The sequence below is a fragment of the Giraffa tippelskirchi genome, chromosome 2 (assembly GCF_054371585.1).
Source record: "Giraffa tippelskirchi isolate mGirTip1 chromosome 2, T2T-mGirTip1v1.2.pri, whole genome shotgun sequence".
Lineage (NCBI taxonomy): Eukaryota > Metazoa > Chordata > Mammalia > Artiodactyla > Giraffidae > Giraffa > Giraffa tippelskirchi.
In genome coordinates, this window is record NC_137276.1 from 9184924 (window position 1) to 9202058 (window position 17135).

Consider the following 17135-nt stretch of genomic DNA (forward strand, 5'->3'; position numbering starts at 1 on the left):
TTCCGCCCCCTCGTCCCGACGGTACGCCGAGAGGGACATACAGCCTCCCTTTGCTTTTCCGCTCTGCTCACGCGAGAGTTGGGCACGGCAGTGGGGCGGGAAGGGAACCGGAGACACAACAAACATGGCGGCGGCGGTGACGAAGACGGCGGGGGCGACGGCAAAGGCAGCGGCGTTGAACAAGGCGGTGGGGGTTCCTCGGTGCGACTGTCAGGTGGTAAGTAGCTGGTCGTCGGCTCGGACGGCGGTGACACGGCTAAGCCGAGCGGTTAAGGAGGAGCGGCGGGGGGAGAGAGCCGGGTGTTCGCGACGGGCCGGCTGACTCCTCTCAGGACTCAGCCCCCACGGAGGGGCGGGCGTGGTCGGTCGGTCGGTCGTTAGGGTCGCTACCCGGGACCTTCCTGACAGGAGCGCGGAGGGTGCGGTGTCTGGGCCTCCGGAGCCCCGAGGGAGCGGTGCCTGCGGTGGGGTCGCCGTCTGTTGGGGGCTTGGAGGCTCCGGGGTAGGGAGTAGCCTCCCTCGCTCTGACAGGTGGTCGCGAGGGCTGGGGCGGGGGGGCGCCCCGAGCTTCGCGTCATTGGGCCGGGGGGCTCCGCTGAGGCGCGGGTGTCCTAGGCGTTTCGAATGCTGGTGAAGATGCCGCCCCGACGCCAGTTGCGGGCTGCCGGTTGGGAGGACTTTTAAAACCTCCCGTCTTTTATCAGACAGTCCTGTCTTGATCCTTTTCTACTGCTTGAGCACTCCCTCTACTTGGGGGGAGATGTGAGATGTTGGGAGGATTTTGCAACAAAGAACTGTTGAGGTTCGTGCAGGATTTAAATCTTAACATAACTGGCCGAAGTGCGAGTAGCCAAGCCATCCACCTCCTAAGTGCTCGGTAACTGAATCTAAAGTGAAGTTAAACCGGTTCCGGCTGCCACTAACCGTGCGGCCCAGTTAGTGTCCCCTCAGTGTGCTGTTTAGGTCCGAAGAGGAGCGACCAGTGGGAAAAGAAATACAGGCTCGTTAAGTTGTGAGCTCTGAAAAACTTAAGTTTGGAAGACACACGACTTCTTTAGAATAACTGTTTAAACATCTGAGCTAACAGTCTTACAGATTGCCTTTAGTTTTGATTTTTGTTGTGCATTTAACACGACTATATGTTAATATAATCTTGGGAGTTCGTTACAGAGAATTGAGGTGTTTGGTGTTTTTTCGCCCCCAGGGATCCCAAGAGTTTCCCAAGGAAACCCGAAGTGTTTTGAGTTGCGATAGAGAGGATAATAAAGATGGGGATCAGATATGCCCTTATTAGGCGTGCCTGATGGGTTTGTTTTTTTCAACCTTTTCCCGCAAATGTTTCTCTGTGGGACTACGCTACCACCTTGTTTTCATGCAGTTACAGCTGTTCGGCAGTACTAAGCTTGAGCTTTTTAGAAGTGTACTGTGAACAAATGAAATAAATAATTTAATTTAGAATGACAATTTTTGCCAAAAATGAAATCTTAAGAAATCCATCAGCGGGAAAAAAACGAGTCACACTGATGCATGTTACTCTTTGTTGATTAGTTGGAACTTTTGCTGAAATGAAGCTGCTGTTTTGGTCTTTATCTTTTAGCTTAGTTTTCTGGTACTAGTAAAATTTGCATGTTATTTTATTAGCTTATTAAACCTGTGGATGCTAATTTTTTGTCACAAAGGTTTTGATTTGTGGCATTTTTCTTTGCAGAACTCTGTATGGCTTTTCAATTTTAGTTGAAATTCCCTCCATGGCCTTTGGGAGTCCCTTGGTGTGTCTCCAGAGTAAATTTCGATTACTCTACATTTCATCAATGTTGGAGTGGCAAGAAAAAGGAGGAACTGATCTGAGGTGAAAAGGTTAGATTGCATACATCTTTATTTCTTCCGTGTTTTTATTTATGTTTTATGATTTCTCAAAGCCTCATAATGTCCCTTTTGCCTTTGAAGAACTTGCTTTTTTGACAGTTCTGTAATCAGAGGAAATGTGTTCTAATTCTTTCTGAAGTTCCATGTTCTCTGTACAAAGGAAGCATTTGATAGGTATTCTATGGCAAAGTAATCAGTGACCATAATTGTTAAGGTATAAAAGTATATATACATTCATTGAACTGCAGTCACTATATATATAGGCTGTCTAAACCCCAAATTAAGTTATTGTATAAGGAAGTTAGTTGCTAAGTTTACTACTTTATGTAGGTTAAATAAAATAGATCCTACTGCTGCCTAATCATGTTCTCAAAACCTCCCGTAGCTTATTAAAAAAGTTGAGTTTGGGAGGAAGGTAGGTTAAAGAGCCCCTTCTGGTTCTCATATTACCTCTCTTTCTTATGATTGTCTTCTAATTTGCATCATGATGCCTCTGTTTTAAATTGTTAGCTCCTAGTTAAGAGGGTTTGTGGGTGTATTGATGAGCAACTTCCCTTTCTTAGTGTGAGACTGAAGGAGATCAGAGGACTTGAATATCAGGACCCAGAGAAGGTCAGAGAAAAGTTTAAGTTACCTGCTTAAAGAGGTTTTTGTGTTCTTTTGGGATATCAAAACTTATTTCTCAGATGCTTCTTTCTTTCACTAGCATGGGTAATTTCTGGTTGTTTTGTAAGAACCTTATTTGTGAGTTTTGAATGGATAGTTGGGGAGAGCTGTTGGCATAAAAATAATTTAGGTGCATTCTAGCCAGTTTCTATACAGACATGTATCTATATAGCCAGCTTAACTTTAATTAGAGGGATCACAGGGAGGACTCAGAATTTTGCTGTATCATAGGAAATAATACCCATGGACGGAGGAGCCTGGTAGGCTGCAGTCCATGGGGTCGTTAAGAGTCAGACACGACTGAGTGACTTCACTTTCACTTTTCACTTTCATGCATTGGAGAAGGAACTGGCAACCCACTCCAGTGTTCTTGCCTGGAGAATCCCAGGGACGGGGGAGCCTGGTCGGCTGCCGTCTATGGGGTCGCACAGAGTCGGACACGACTGAAGCGACTAAGCAGCAGCAGGAAATAATAATCGTGAAGAATGGTAATGAGGACATTATAGTTTGCTGATTCTGAAAGTAGACTTTTATGTTAACATTTGCAAAAGTTTTAAAATTTATCACTGTCTTAGCTGCATCTCTAGATACCAGTTAATTTATGGAGTTCTTAGAGTAAACATTCGGTCCTGAGGCTGACGAGTACTTTATTAAAGATAGGAAGATGATTTGGATACAAAAACCCTTAATTTTTTTTACCTCGATATCAGGAAGTCTTCTGTAGTTTCAGAATATTGTTCTTTTTCTAATTATTGTGATTAGAACTACTGACTTGAGATGGAGAAAGCTCAGTTTTGAACTGTAGACTATTCTGATTTAGGCATCTCTCATATATACTTGCCTGTCTTATAGACTAGAGCCCTGCAAAGTCTTGCAAGTCTGCACTGTGGAAGGGGTCTTGCAGGTCTGCGTGGGAGGAGGTGAAGTAGGTCAAGTGGGCACAAAAGTGCGTAGGGATGGAATGACAATTTTTAAATCATTGCAGGATGTCTGTGGTTATAAACCATATCAATATATTTAAAATTCTTAAGAATAGAGTTTCTCTCAAGTTTACAATGTTCAGTTCAGTCGCTCAGTCATGTCCGACTCTTTGCAACCCCATGGACTGCAGCACGCCAGGCCTCCCTGTCCATCACCAACTCCCAGAGTTTACTCAAACTCATGTCCATTGAGTCAGTGGTGCCATCCAACCATCTCATCCTCTGTCTTCCCCTTCTCCTCCTGCCCTCAATCTTTCCCAGCATCAGGGTCTTTTCAAATGAGTCAGTTCCTCACATTAGGTGGCCAAAGTATTGGAGTTTTTCAGCTTCAGCATCAGTCCTTCCAATGAATATTCAGGACTGATTTCCTTTAGGATGGACTGGTTGGATCTCCTTGCAGTCCAAGGGACGCTCCAGAGTCTTCTCTAACACCACAGTTCAAAAGCATCCATTCTTCGGCACTCAGCTTTCTTTATAGTCCAACTCTCACACACCGATACATGACTACTGGAAAAACCATAGCTTTGACTAGACAGACCTTTGTTAGTAAAGTAACGTCTCGGCTTTTTAATATACTGTCTAGGTTGGTCGTAACTTTTCTTCCAAGGAGCAAGCATCTTTTAATTTCATGGCTGCAGGCACCATCTGCAGTGATTTTGGAGCCCAAGAAAATAAAGTCTCTGACTGTTTCCATTGTTTCCCCATCTATTTGCCATGAAGTGATGGGACCAGATGCCACGATCTTAGTTTTCTGACTGTTGAGTTTTAAGCCAACTTTTTCACTCTTCCTCTTTCACTTTCATCAAGAGGCTCTCTTTAGTTCTTCACTTTCTGCCATAAGTGTGATGTCATCTGCATATCTGAGGTTATTGATATTTCTCCCAGCAATCTTGATTCCAGCTTGTGCTTCATCCAGTCCAGCATTTCTAATGATGTACTCTGCATATAAGTTGAATAAGCAGGGTGACAATATACAGCCTTGACTTACTTCTTTCCCCATTTGGAACCAGTCTGTTGTTCCACGTCCAGTTCTTACTGTTGCTTCCTGACCAATGTTGTCTTCCCTTTTTTCATTGGCATCCTTCGTGGTTGTTTTTTTAAGTCCATCGTGCATTTTGATTGAAAACCAAATTTATGGCGGGGAACACAGTGAAATTTGTAATGTGACAATGTGATAATAGCCGGGACTGTCAGAATATGCCAGCCATCCTCTGTGATTAGGCTCATTTGTGTTCTTAAAACTTGAGACACATGTATAAAAATGTCCTGCATTTTTCCCTGTAGTCGCATGCATTTTTCCCCCTGCCTTGTCGTGTGTACCTTAGCAGTGTTATGCTTTCTAATCAGGATTTGGTATAATTTATCTTGCTTGTTTAAGAACTATATTCAGATATTTTGCAGTGGAAACATTGGTTTTTATGTGAAGTGATCAGCAAGAAGTGATGCTAAATTGAAACGAAACACCAGGATTTCTTTCTAAACTACAGCCTTTATAATTAGAACAATCTGTAGGGCCTTAACAGCTTTTATATTTTAAAAAACAATTTCCCAGATCTTATTGTTTTCTTTTTGGGGGGTGGGGGGAGGAGTATCTCCCAGCCCTTACACATTTTATTACTTTTTTCCTTTTTATATTGTGAAGGGGCCTTTACCTGTGTTGAATGGCAGTAGTAATAGCAAGCATTCTTGCCTTCTTGATTCTAGAGGGAATGCATCTAAATATCCTCCCTTAGTTGTGATGTAGATTTTCGGAAGTTACCCTTTAGCAGCTTGAGGAAGTTTGTTGTTTCTTTGTACCCAGTGTTGCTACTCTGTTTTTCTATGTGGGTGGGCAGTCTTTTCTTCCTAGAAAGTTTCCTATTACTCCCTTTGTCTTTGAGGTTTTAAAATTTCACCATAATGTGTCTAAGTGTTATTTTGTTACATGTTCTAATTGGCACTCTATGCTCCCTTTCAGATTGAAATGAAAGAAATTTTTAATTCTGGAAATTTCTTTATCATTTCTTTAAAAAGCATTCATTTCTCTTTATTTTTCTCTATCATTTTGGAATTCATTCTGCATCTTTATCTGCTATTATGTCTTACCTTTTTATGTATATTTTTATGTTTCTCCCCATCCCTGTATATTTTGAGGTGTGGTTTTCAGGTTTATTGAGATACAGTCTTACCAGTTCATTCCCTCAGTCATGTCCAGTTCTTTGCGACCCCATGGACTGCAGCACGCCAGGCTTCCCTGTCCATCTTATTATAGATTATTTTTATTTTTTTGGCTGCACTGTGCAGCCTGGAGGATCTTAGTTGCCTAATCAGGGATCCAACCCGTGCCCCCTGCCGTGAAAGTGTGGAGTTTTAACCACTGGACTGCCAGGAAAGTCCCTATTACAGATTATAATTTTTTTTTTTTAATCTTATTCTTGATGATCTTTTTCATTGTAGCTGACTGACCAACTTTTTTTTTTTTTTTTTCTAAGCAAAGGGCAGATTTTAAAGGACAACTAATCAGCAGAATCAAGTATAGTCATAAATACTAATACAATGATTAAGAAACATAGAGAAAGAAGCAGTTCAGGTTAACAGATAGTATGGGAAAACAACTGAAACAAACTTGTTCAGAAGCCAGCAGTAATCCTTAAGATTGAGAAAGCAGAGCCAGATTAAAGCAAGTGACTTAAAGAGGTGGCCTAAAAGAGGAAAATAAGAAGAAATGAGTTTGGGAAATTGTAAATTGATTTGGGAAATTGCAAATTGGAATATATGAATAACGGAGAAAAGTGGACCATGTTTGTTTCATTGTAACCACAGACGAGATATATAAAATGGTAACATAAGACACTTGGAATTTTGGACAGTGGAGAATTTCTTAATCTAAGGTATAACCATTTTTGGCTGCAGAAATAGCTGCTATTGTCTGAAAACATACCATAAACTACACATCTTGCAAGATACTTACACTTACGTGTAAAACTTAAAACAGTACTGCAAATTGGTACTGTTATCTCATTTTACAAAATAGGAAACTAAGGCTAGAGAAGACCCTGTTCAGAGTCTTTAAGGTAGTATGTTTAACCTAATACCACAGTAATATTCTGTTCATCCAGAGGACAGACTTTCAGTAGCCTCAACTTTGTAGAAAACGGGTGAAAAGAGACAGCAATAATAATGACACCCTAGGCATCTTCTAAAAAAGGAGCGAAGAAACTATTCAAACATGTTGCCTTAAGAAAAGTGAGAGTTTGGTCACCTGCAGGTTCTTACCTGGCTGAATGTGTCTGGAATAAAGAACAAATTAAATGTTAGGAGAGAGGAAGGCAGGAAAGACAAAAATAAAATGTATCAGTCTGGGGCCAGTGAACAAGGGAAACCAAACCAGCCCCCTGTTCTTATTGGTTCCTAGTAAGGAACTAATTGTTGTATAACACAAACTATAGTAGCAACACAGTCAAGGTAGTCTGTTTCTAGTAGATTTCTAGTTAAAGTTAATCAAAACAGAAGTTTTTGTTTTTAAAACGTTGGTCAACTTTTTTGGGATCTCCCTAGTGGTCCAGTGGCTAAGACTCCATGCTGCCATTGCAGGGGGCCAGGATTTGATCCCTGGTCAGGGAGCTAGATCCCACATGCCGCAACTAAAGACCCTGTACACCGCAACTAAGACCCAAAGCAGCCAAAGAAATAAGTTTTAAAAAGTTGATCAAGCTTTTGTTAATCGGAAAATGTGCTTTTATCTCATTTCTTCAACGCTGTAATTCTTGCCATGGAAAAACTTAGGCTGAAAAGGGTGGTGGCTCAGACCATAAAGAAAAGAACCCAGAGTGGTCTAAATATTCTTGAAGAAGAAAAACAACTGGTGGACTTAAATTACTGAGATATTAAGATTTTTATTACTGAGACTGTGTGGTGGTAGTGTGAGGAGAGGCAAAAATAGGCCAATGGAACAGAATGGAGAATCCAGAAATAGCATCTCATATATCATCTGGTTTAGAAAGGTGAGAAAAGAGGCTGGTGGAGAAAGGCTGGTCTGTCAAATGCATGTTGCTAGGACAGTTGGATATCTCCATGGGGAGAAAAAGTGTATTTTGACTCGTAACTTTACAATACGGAAAGCTCAATTCCAGATAAAGATATGAAAGGTAAAAACATAATAAAAATTTCACAAGAAAACACAGGAGAACATCTTCATGTAAAATATAGTCAAGGATACCAGCAACTCTAACTGTAAAGGTAGGGGGAGGATGGGTAAATTGGACTATATTAAGAACTTCTGTTCATCAAAAGTTACCATTGAGAAAGTGAAAAGGCGAATCACAGAGTGTGAGAAGTACTGAAGATACACATATCTAATAAAGGGCTTCCCTGGTGGCTCAGTTGGCAAAGAATCCACCTGCAATGCGGGAGACGTGGGTTTGATCCCTTGGTTGGGAAGATCCCCTGGAGGAGGGCATGACAACCCACTCCAGTATTCTTGCCTGGAGAATCCCAGGGACGGCGGAGCCTGGTGGGCTGCCGTCTGTGGGGTCGCACAGAGTTGGACACGACTGAAGCGACTTAGCAGCAGCAGCAGCATACCACCATACACCCATCAAGATGGCTAAAATGAAAAAGGCAAAAAAATACCTGAGTGCTGGTGAGGGTGTGTGGCAACAAAACTCTTGTTCCGCACTGATGGGAGTACAGATTGGTATACTCACTTTGAAAAACTATCTGGCATTATCTGAAGCTGAATATACGCATACCCTTCGGGCCAGCAGTTCAGCTGTCAGGGATGTGGAGCCCTTGGTGGTGCACAGGGGCGTTGGTGTTGGAAGGGTGCACGGCGGAGCTCCTGACATGCCGGTAGCCTTCTGTTTCTCGACATCAGCGTTGATCTCATGGGTGTGTTCATTTTGTGACAGTTCACCAAGCCTCTACCCTTAGGACTGCTGTGCTTTTCTGTGTGTGCGCTATGTTTTGAGAAAAAGTTAAGCATATATACTGAGATGTGACTGATCTTTAGCTTTAGATGCCTACTACTGGCTATCAAAGATAACTTTCTTAGATAGTAAATTACTCATTAAGTAGTTGGGGTTTAGGGAAAGAAATTTTTAGCCTAAGGCATATTTAAGAACATGTGCATAAATATACTTTTATTGGAAGGAAAGACCTGTTGTCTCCTAGGTGCTAGACTTCCTCGGCTTGTTTTTACTAGAAAACTTTTTGGTTATTTGATTTGTGAATTTGGGCCATACACCTATGTGAAGACCAGTTTTTAGTTTATGATTGCAAAATCTGACGAGAGTTTCTCTCCGTCAGCGTCAAGTATTTTTTTCTTTTCTGTAAAAAATTTTTTTCTTATTCTCAGAATGAGTAGGATGGTGAGTGGTGGTAGAGGTGGTGATTTGGATTTCTAGGGTAGGGGTCGCAAAATTTCAGCCCATAGGCCAAACCTGGCTCTGTGCCTGCTGCTGTAAAGCTTTCTTAGAACATGATCACCTTTATTCCGTTACATATTGTCTATGGCTGCTTTCAGATATAGTGACAGTTGCAGGCTAAAATATTTCCTATCTGGCCTTTTTCAGAAAGTTTGCCACCCCTGTTCTAGATCACCTGCTTCTAGAGTTCTCATTCATGTGAGAATGTTGTTTTAAGACCCTTTGCTGTTTGATACGGTAGTCACTAGCCACATGTAGCTATTTCACTTTTAAATTAAACAAAACTCCAGTCATTTGTATTAGCCACATTTGAGCACTCAGTAGCTACATGTGGCTGGTGGCACTTGTACTGGCCAGTGCAGGCGTGCATCATGGGCGTCGTCCAGAAATTCTCTCCACCAGCCCTGTTTGAGCCACTTGGTATCTCTACTGTCTCCTTCAGTGGTAATCCCTGCTGATATGTCGATTTCTTTCATCTAGATTTTTCTTTTTGTAATTTCTTTCCATCCATTCAAACTAAGTTTGAATTCCAGTTTGTTTAAATATTAAATATATGAATTGTTGACTGTTTTTTGTATGTCTTCTTTAGTTCTCCAGGAAGATTTTAAGATATTTAAAAGCAGGGACTTTGTTCTCTGTTGCTTTGTAGTACCTGGCCCATAATAATCTTCGTCAGTGTTGTTTTAATACATACTGCATCTCCCCCTAAATAGTGTAAAATTATTTTATTTTCCCCCCATAGGTATAACGAACTGTAAACTCCAGAAATATTTATATATATATATATATATATATATATCAAAAACAAAGATGGGTGAGAAGAAACCGGAGCCTTTGGACTTTGTGAAAGATTTCCAGGAATACCTGACTCAGCAGACCCATCATGTCAACATGATTTCTGGATCAGTTAGTGGGGACAAAGAAGCAGAGGCTCTTCAGGGAGGTAGACTCCTCTTAATACCATTAAATAATTCATTTTTATACATGTAATGTTTGTATGTTGTTATCCATAGTATGAAGCCGCTACTGCTCGCTAATGTGAATCATCCTGTTTTTCCTAGAAGGATGAGCAGTTTTTTCCCCCTTCTTTAAACAGGTCAGGTTTTGCTGCGGGAGAGGAAGCCCCCTCCTCAGAGCTTACCCTGGGGTCCAGAGACATGTTCTTTCCTCTGCAAAAGTTGGCGATTCTAAATTTCCTTCCCATTCTTCAGGTTCCATTAGCTAACAGTGGGCAGAAAGGAGCCCAAGGGGGTCCATCTTCATTACACAAGGCCTTTGGTCATTAGGACATTTGTATTAGACCTGAGACAAAAGAGAGATTCCTGTTTCTTTTAAAATGAAGAGAGGGCCCACCATGTGTGCTCACCTAGGAGGTGAAACTAGAAGAGAAAGCAGTGAGTACTTGAACCTGTCTTACCTGCCCTACAGAGAGACCAGCGGGTTTGCTTCCACACAAAGACTGGGGTCTCTTCCTGACCCTCACTTGGGAGGCAGCAAACTGCAGCCTGTGGGCCCCATCTGGGCTGCTGGTGTGGTTGTTAAGAGTGGTTTCTACATTTGTAAATGGTTGGTGGGAAAAAGAAAAACAGTGTCATGATACATGAAAATTAACATGAAATTCAGACTTCAGCGTCCATAAAGTTTTACTGAAACATGCTTGCTGAACTATTTTCTGTAGCTGTTTTTGAGTTACAGCAGCAGAGTCGAGTAGCTGTGAGAGACTTTGTGGCCCACAAAGCCTGAAGTATTTGCTATCCGACCCTTGTGGGAAAAGTATGCTAACCTTTGACCTAGATGGCGTAGGGCTTTGTAATCCGGGGACCAGAGACAAGGCATCACCTGAGAGCTGGTGAGAAGTGCAAAATATCAGGCCCCACCCCAGATCTGCTGAATCAGCAGGTGTATTTTAACACACCCCCAAATGATTCCGTGTGCATGTAAAATTTTGGAAGTCTCTGCCTTAGAAAAGCAATGGGAGAAACGGGGACACCGAGCCTGGTTGTCCCTCCAGTGCAGTGGACCCAGTGGATTTTGGACTTGCACCAGCTGGCAAAGTCCCTTCTCCCCTCCTGGTGAGGGATGGAGGAAACCGTAGAGCAGAGGGCTCAAACTGTCCACACATCCATGGCTGCCTCCTGAAGATGGTGTAGAAGTGCTTTTCCCATGAAACTGGAGGAATAGACACTCCCTCTTGATGCGCTAGTGTACAATTCCTGGACTCAGATCCGAGAGAGCAGGGTTGTAGTCCCCACCATCTGCTGGTTTTCCAGACACGAGCACTTGCTCCTTCAGTTTACCTATACAAAGTAGTTGCTTAAAATTGAACAGCCTAACATCTCTTAGCTGACGTTCTTAGAGGTTATAACATCCAGAGGAACCAGGTACAATATTTCCCTTTATGTGCTTAATTAGAATTTTAAGATCCTAAATGCAACCCAGAGTCTAGAACATACATGTAAGCTGAGTGGAACTGCAAAGCTCAACATGAATTACTCTAAATTAAATAGACTAGGATTTGGGAAGATGATCATGACGGCCCATTGTATTTGTAGAAGTGGCTAGAATCTTAAACATGTAATTGCCATCACTGTTTACTCCCCTCTTTCTCCTTACCTGTCAGATAAAGGTAATGCCCTGTTCTCTTCCTCAAAAGCATATTGAGCACTGATACGTGTTAGTAATTTGAGATCCCCCTCATATAGTGCTGCTTTTGTATGGAATTAATGTCAGTTCAGGAAGACTGTGTGATTTTTGTGAATTTAACTTTTGTGCTAAGCGACCTGTCAGTTTATGAAAGATTTTCTACCACTCAACACTAAATTGCTAAATTGAGTTGATGCTGAGATGCATAATTTCTTTTGCTATACTTTGTTTGTAGCTGGAACAGATGGTGATCAAAATGGACTTGATCACCCATCTGTTGAAGTTTCCCTGGATGAAAACTCAGGAATGTTAGTAGACGGGTTTGAAAGGACCTTTGATGGAAAGCTCAAGTGTCGGTACTGCAACTATGCCAGCAAAGGCACCGCCCGGCTCATTGAACACATTAGAATTCACACAGGTAATGGAGAAGGGGCTGGAGAGGGACCGAGGAGGGCAGGTTGATCTGTCATATAAATAGTTGTTATTGTTTGAAAATGAAGGTTGATGTAAGGTTTGAGTCAATGGAGAAGTGAATCCAGTTTTACAAAGCAATAGCATGACAGCATACAAGGAAGGAAAGTCCCTTGTAAGCTTCCCCTTCCTTAGCCATCTTCCTTCGTGATCTAAACTCAGTATCTGTCTGCTTCTCAGGTTGGCCAGCTTAATGCTGAAGGCAGAATGAAGTGAGAGATGTTTTTATCTTTATCCTAAGTCCATTGCCATTGCAGACTAGGGAGGAGGTTTCTGTACAATTGCAGGTGACACTGCTAACCCTTAGACATCGCCTTAGCCATCCCTTCTGTGAAAGGAATATATTCCCCTAGTCAGTATAGTATGAAGATTGTTGTATGCAGCTTTCTTAACAGATTTTAACAATCTTTTGTGCGTGTGTGTATTTCCGAAAAGCATTTTATTTTTGATCTGTTTCTGAATAATGAATGGACAAAATATGAAACTCTTCATAAATGAGCTACTCCTGCAGTTTCTCTCCCATTTTTCCTTTTAAACAGGTGAGAAACCTCATCGATGTCACTTGTGTCCATTTGCATCTGCCTATGAGCGTCATCTGGAAGCCCACATGCGTTCCCATACAGGAGAAAAACCATACAAATGTGAATTGTGTTCCTTCCGCTGCAGTGACCGAAGCAACCTGTCCCATCATCGAAGGCGCAAGCATAAAATGGTACCAATTAAAGGTACTAGGTCTTCCTTAAGCAGCAAGAAAATGTGGGGGGTTTTACAGAAGAAAACTAGCAACCTGAACTATAGCAGAAGAGCGCTCATCAACTTAAGCCCACCTTCCATGGTGGTTCAGAAGCCAGACTACCTTAATGATTTTACCCACGAAATCCCAAATATCCAGACTGACTCCTATGAAAGTATGGCAAAAACCACACCAACTGGAGGCCTGCCAAGAGACCCCCAAGAACTCATGGTTGACAACCCTTTAAACCAGCTCTCAACTCTAGCTGGACAGCTGTCCAGTTTGCCACCTGAAAACCAAAACCCCGCGTCCCCTGATGTAGTTCCCTGTGCCGAGGAGAAGCCCTTCATGATGCAGCAGCCCTCTGCCCAAGCAGTAGTTTCTGCCGTGTCAGCAAGTCTTCCTCAGAGCTCCTCTCCCACCAGCCCCGAGCCTCGGCCGTCACACGGTCAGAGGAACTACAGTCCGGTGGCAGGGCCGAGCAGTGAACCAAGTGCCCACACGAGTACTCCGAGCATGGGGAACAGCCAGCCGAGCACTCCAGCTCCCACCCTGCTAGTCCAGGACCCACAGCTTCTCCACCACTGCCAGCACTGTGACATGTACTTTGCCGACAATATCCTTTACACTATTCACATGGGATGTCATGGGTATGAAAATCCTTTTCAGTGTAACATATGTGGATGCAAATGTAAAAACAAGTATGATTTTGCCTGTCATTTTGCAAGAGGGCAACATAACCAACACTGAAAACAATCACGCTATGCTTTACTTGCTTTGCCTTTTTGTGTTTTGTAGTTTACTGTTGTTTTTTGCGGGGGAGGGGTGGGGTGGTGTCATCCCTAATAAGGTGTCTGCTAATTTAAAGTTCTATACCTATAGAGTATAAATTTGACAGTGGAAACAAAATGTTTTCTTTTTTTCACAGAAGCCTCATCAGGGTCATTTATGTATTAGAAGAGTTGGACACATTGGTGTCTTAATTTTTTTTCCTTTCATTTAGACATTTGAGAATTTGAGTGCAATCATAATCTTACAAGTGGTTATTTAAATTTCTCACACTTATGGTCCATAAAAACATCAAGGCTGATGGATACTCTTGGTATTTCAACATCTAAATTGCAGCTAGATGTTATTTCTGCCATAATTTCAAAATGGTAGAATAAATTACTTTCTCTTTCAAAATCTATTCCAACTTATTTCAATGTTTTGTAGAGGAATTGCCTTTGAAATTGCCCTTAATTAAAACTATTTAGTTAACATAGCTTAGTTGAATCAATAGTTTAATTTCAACTGGTAATAGTAAAGCAATATCAGTGTAGTAAATCTTTTTTCCATAAGGGCAAATGTAAAACATTTAATTCTTTTAAAATTAAAGTTATAAAAATATGAGGTAAAAGTTCTGAAAAGAAATGAAACTTTAAGACTGTAAATTGAAAATGGAGTTTAATATTTAAAATACCTGTTTATTCAGTTTCTAGTTTAAACACAGCAGTTTTCCATTGTATTCTTTTTATTGTAATTTATTTATAAAACTACCAGTAAGTACTTGAGAACACTAGAAATATCACAGGGTTATCTATGAAGACGCCTTTTTTTCTTTTTAATTTGAATTTTTCATTTAAATCTTCATTCTGATGTTACATATGAGTTTTACAACCAAACTGAGAATCTGTTATTCCTTCCATTCCTTTGATGACCAAAGAGGTATAGTGGAAGTCATCTATCTTATTCCTAGGAATCGTGGTCCTTCCAAAAAAAAAAAAATCTGAAGTTTCCTTTTTCTGCCTTCTATGCATTTATTGCCCATAATTTTCAAGAAAAGGTAGATACAGAAACACATGGGAAAATGTGATGGTGAAGTAACATTTATAAAAATGACAACATATGTCCACAATGAATTCTATTCTCCTCTTCAGAATTGGCCATTTAAGATATTTTCTGTGAATTCAAGCTATAACACTTATTTGCAGTTTTACCAGTCTTTCATGTACAGCGAGAAAACTATATGAAAACTGTGAACTCAGTCGTCGCCTTAGTAAAAGAGGATATAGATATAAAAATGCATTTAAACATATTTGTTTACAAAAATAAAACTTGCTATATAAATCTAGAATAATTTTGAATAGGAGGCTGTTGTTTCTATATTGTGTAATAACTAGCTTACTCTGAGGACAGCTTGGTCAAACAATAAAATATATTGTTACTAACTGTTGGTTTCTGTGTACTTTGCAAAATTTTTATTTTTAATTTGTTTCAGATCTTGAAAGTGTTACTAATTGGCTTCTTAAAGCAAACATTTTAATTATTAAGCATTAACTAAAAAGGACTTCTACTCTTAAAGTAAGTGAAAGGGAAATATTGGTGGTATCTGTCCACAAAAACCCCCAAGTGCCAAGTTAATGGATCTTTTGCCCTCTCTTCCAAATGCTACAAAGCCATTAAAATGAGTTCTTGTGGTTTAATCTAATCTCCACTGCACTGTGGAAAGAGCAGCATTGAGGAGTTTCTCCAGACAGCTCTCCTTGTCAGTCTGAGGCCTGTGAATCTAAAGTCTGCAGTCTCTTCTGCTCTGTTGCCTGGAGCTCTTGGGTGCTGCTGGGATCAGTTTGAGAGCAGCCTTTTCCAAATGTGTAACTTGACCCTCGTATGTATATACTGTCAGAAACAGGGTGCTGTCATTTGGACGCTTTTGCATTTATTTTTTTCTTCTATTTTATTCTTCATATAAAAGCAATACCACAAAATAGGAAATGAAAGTTTTCATTAAACAAAAGGAAGAACTCTCATGTTAAAACCAGTTTATTAACTGTATATTCTGGGCCAAATAGTGACAAATAAGTGTTTTGGGTTTTTTTTCTGACAATTAAAGATGCTTTGAAAGAGCATTTTAGTTCAGATAATTTTTTCATAATTATAAACTAGAATGTATAATTTTAAAATTCCTATGACTTAAAGAGCATAGTTGTATTCCAAAGGTATCAATGCTTGAAAGCTACAGTTAATTCTAAATGCACTAATGTTTTTGAAGCAAATCTACCTTAGAAACTTTTTTAGTATTGTATTTTTTAAAATATTTAGGATTTTATTTAAATTTTTTGAGAATTAAATTCTGTATTGGAAAGATATTATCTTCCATTAAGTATTGAATATGTTTCTCCCATTTTATTTTTAATCATATATTTTATAGAAATGAGTTGAGAAAAGTTTAACATGCACTATTTATAATACTTTGCTGTTAACAGGCAATGTTCTGAAACTAAATTTATTTTTGTTCAGTGAACATAAGTTTAGATTTTTAAAGTTGGTAGATAATTTATCTCCACTAATATTTTTTTAAGAAACTGTGATGAGATAACAGGGAATAATTTTATTTCAGATTTTTATTAATATGTAGCTACAACTTCTTGAAACTCAAGTAAAGGCTTAGACTTTTACTTTGAAAAAATTTAATTGGATATTTTCCAGTGCTATCTCATTTTAGAAATGTGTTTGCCATTCATCTGCAGAACTGTTTGACAAAGGGAATATTACCTAAAAAAATGTCCAGAGATAAACCTCATTTAAGTTCTACAAAAATATTTATCAAATGCATGTATTATTTAAAAAAAATTCCCTGCTAAAGACTTTTCATTAAGTAGTTTAAGAGGATATATGATTTCTAGAAGTTGGTTTCATTAATATGTACTTTGATGTAAAGAACGTATTTTGTATGTAAAACATAAAATGAGTATGGTTGCAGAACACACTATATTGTTTAGGGATTCCAGAGAGCAGTTTAATGCTGAAATAACTCTTATCTAGTATGTAGTTCATATTGTGAATGAAGCTTTGCTTTTGTAATGTATGAATAAAAAAATCACACTTTCTAATGGATCTCGATTTTTCTTTTTTGAAAACTAGGATCCAGTTTTTTAAATAATTTTTCAGTATGTCAATGTTAATTTTTTTTTAAAGAAAAGGTTTTATGGCTACATTGGTTTCTATTTGTAGAATGCCTTACCCATGAGAAGATTTGTCACCTGAGTTACCAAAAACAAAAATGGTTAACATAGCATTTTGTCTCCTTCCTAATTTCTCTTTTATTTAAGGTGTGACTCCCTTAAAGTGTTCTGGCACAGGAATGAGGAAGGCTTCCTCTGCTGTTGAATTATTCACGTCACATCTGACAAGTGACTGACTGAAGGATTTTCTGTTATGACAAATGGACTGATTTTATTTCCTTCTCCGACTTACTTCACTCAATATGACATTCTAGGTGATGTTGCTGCAAATGGCCTTATTTCATTCTTAATGGCTGAGTAACATTTGAGTTGGACTATAAAGAAAGCTGACCGCCAAAGAATTGATGCTTTTGAGCTGTGGTGTTGG

At 39.9% G+C, this 17135-nt stretch overlaps 2 protein-coding genes across 8 annotated transcripts in view; one reads left to right on the forward strand and one right to left on the reverse strand.

Annotated features, from left to right (window-relative positions):
• Positions 1 to 526, reverse strand: part of ACADSB (acyl-CoA dehydrogenase short/branched chain) — a 45551-nt gene extending 45025 nt beyond the window's left edge. For 2 of the 5 annotated variants that reach the window (XM_081573428.1, XM_081573426.1), the window contains exon 1: positions 72 to 526. Coding sequence is in view for 2 of the 5 variants with exons in the window: in XM_081573426.1 (XP_081429552.1) it covers positions 72 to 126 (55 nt within the window). In the remaining 3 variants the exon portion in view is untranslated. Of the gene's footprint in view, positions 1 to 41 lie in introns of all 5 variants that reach the window. The other 3 variants (XM_081573427.1, XM_081573424.1, XM_081573429.1) reach the window with 2 other exon arrangements.
• On the forward strand, positions 131 to 16636 carry IKZF5 (IKAROS family zinc finger 5). Of its 3 annotated transcripts, XM_081573430.1 has the most exons (5): positions 131 to 217; positions 1709 to 1857; positions 9660 to 9860; positions 11796 to 11978; positions 12571 to 16636. In XM_081573430.1, exons 3-5 carry the CDS (start codon positions 9728 to 9730, stop codon positions 13512 to 13514), a joined length of 1260 nt encoding a protein of 419 aa, XP_081429556.1. In that variant the 5' UTR covers positions 131 to 217; positions 1709 to 1857; positions 9660 to 9727; the 3' UTR covers positions 13515 to 16636. The 3 variants fall into 3 exon arrangements, with proteins under 3 accessions (XP_081429556.1, XP_081429557.1, XP_081429558.1); XM_081573431.1 differs by lacking the exon at positions 1709 to 1857 and having other exon boundaries at positions 140 to 217; XM_081573432.1 differs by lacking the exons at positions 131 to 217; positions 9660 to 9860 and adding an exon at positions 577 to 802.
• Positions 16637 to 17135: the final 499 nt, after the last annotated feature.

What these genes read in the sequence shown, in the direction of transcription:
- IKZF5 (XM_081573430.1), top strand. Translation starts at nt 9,728, where the DNA reads ATGGGTGAGAAGAAACCGGAGCCTTTGGACTTTGTGAAAGATTTCCAG. An exon ending in AGCAGAGGCTCTTCAGGGAG is followed by an intron (nt 9,861 to 11,795) that starts GTAGACTCCTCT and finishes CTTTGTTTGTAG; the next exon opens with CTGGAACAGATGGTGATCAA. An exon ending in ACACATTAGAATTCACACAG is followed by an intron (nt 11,979 to 12,570) that starts GTAATGGAGAAG and finishes CCTTTTAAACAG; the next exon opens with GTGAGAAACCTCATCGATGT.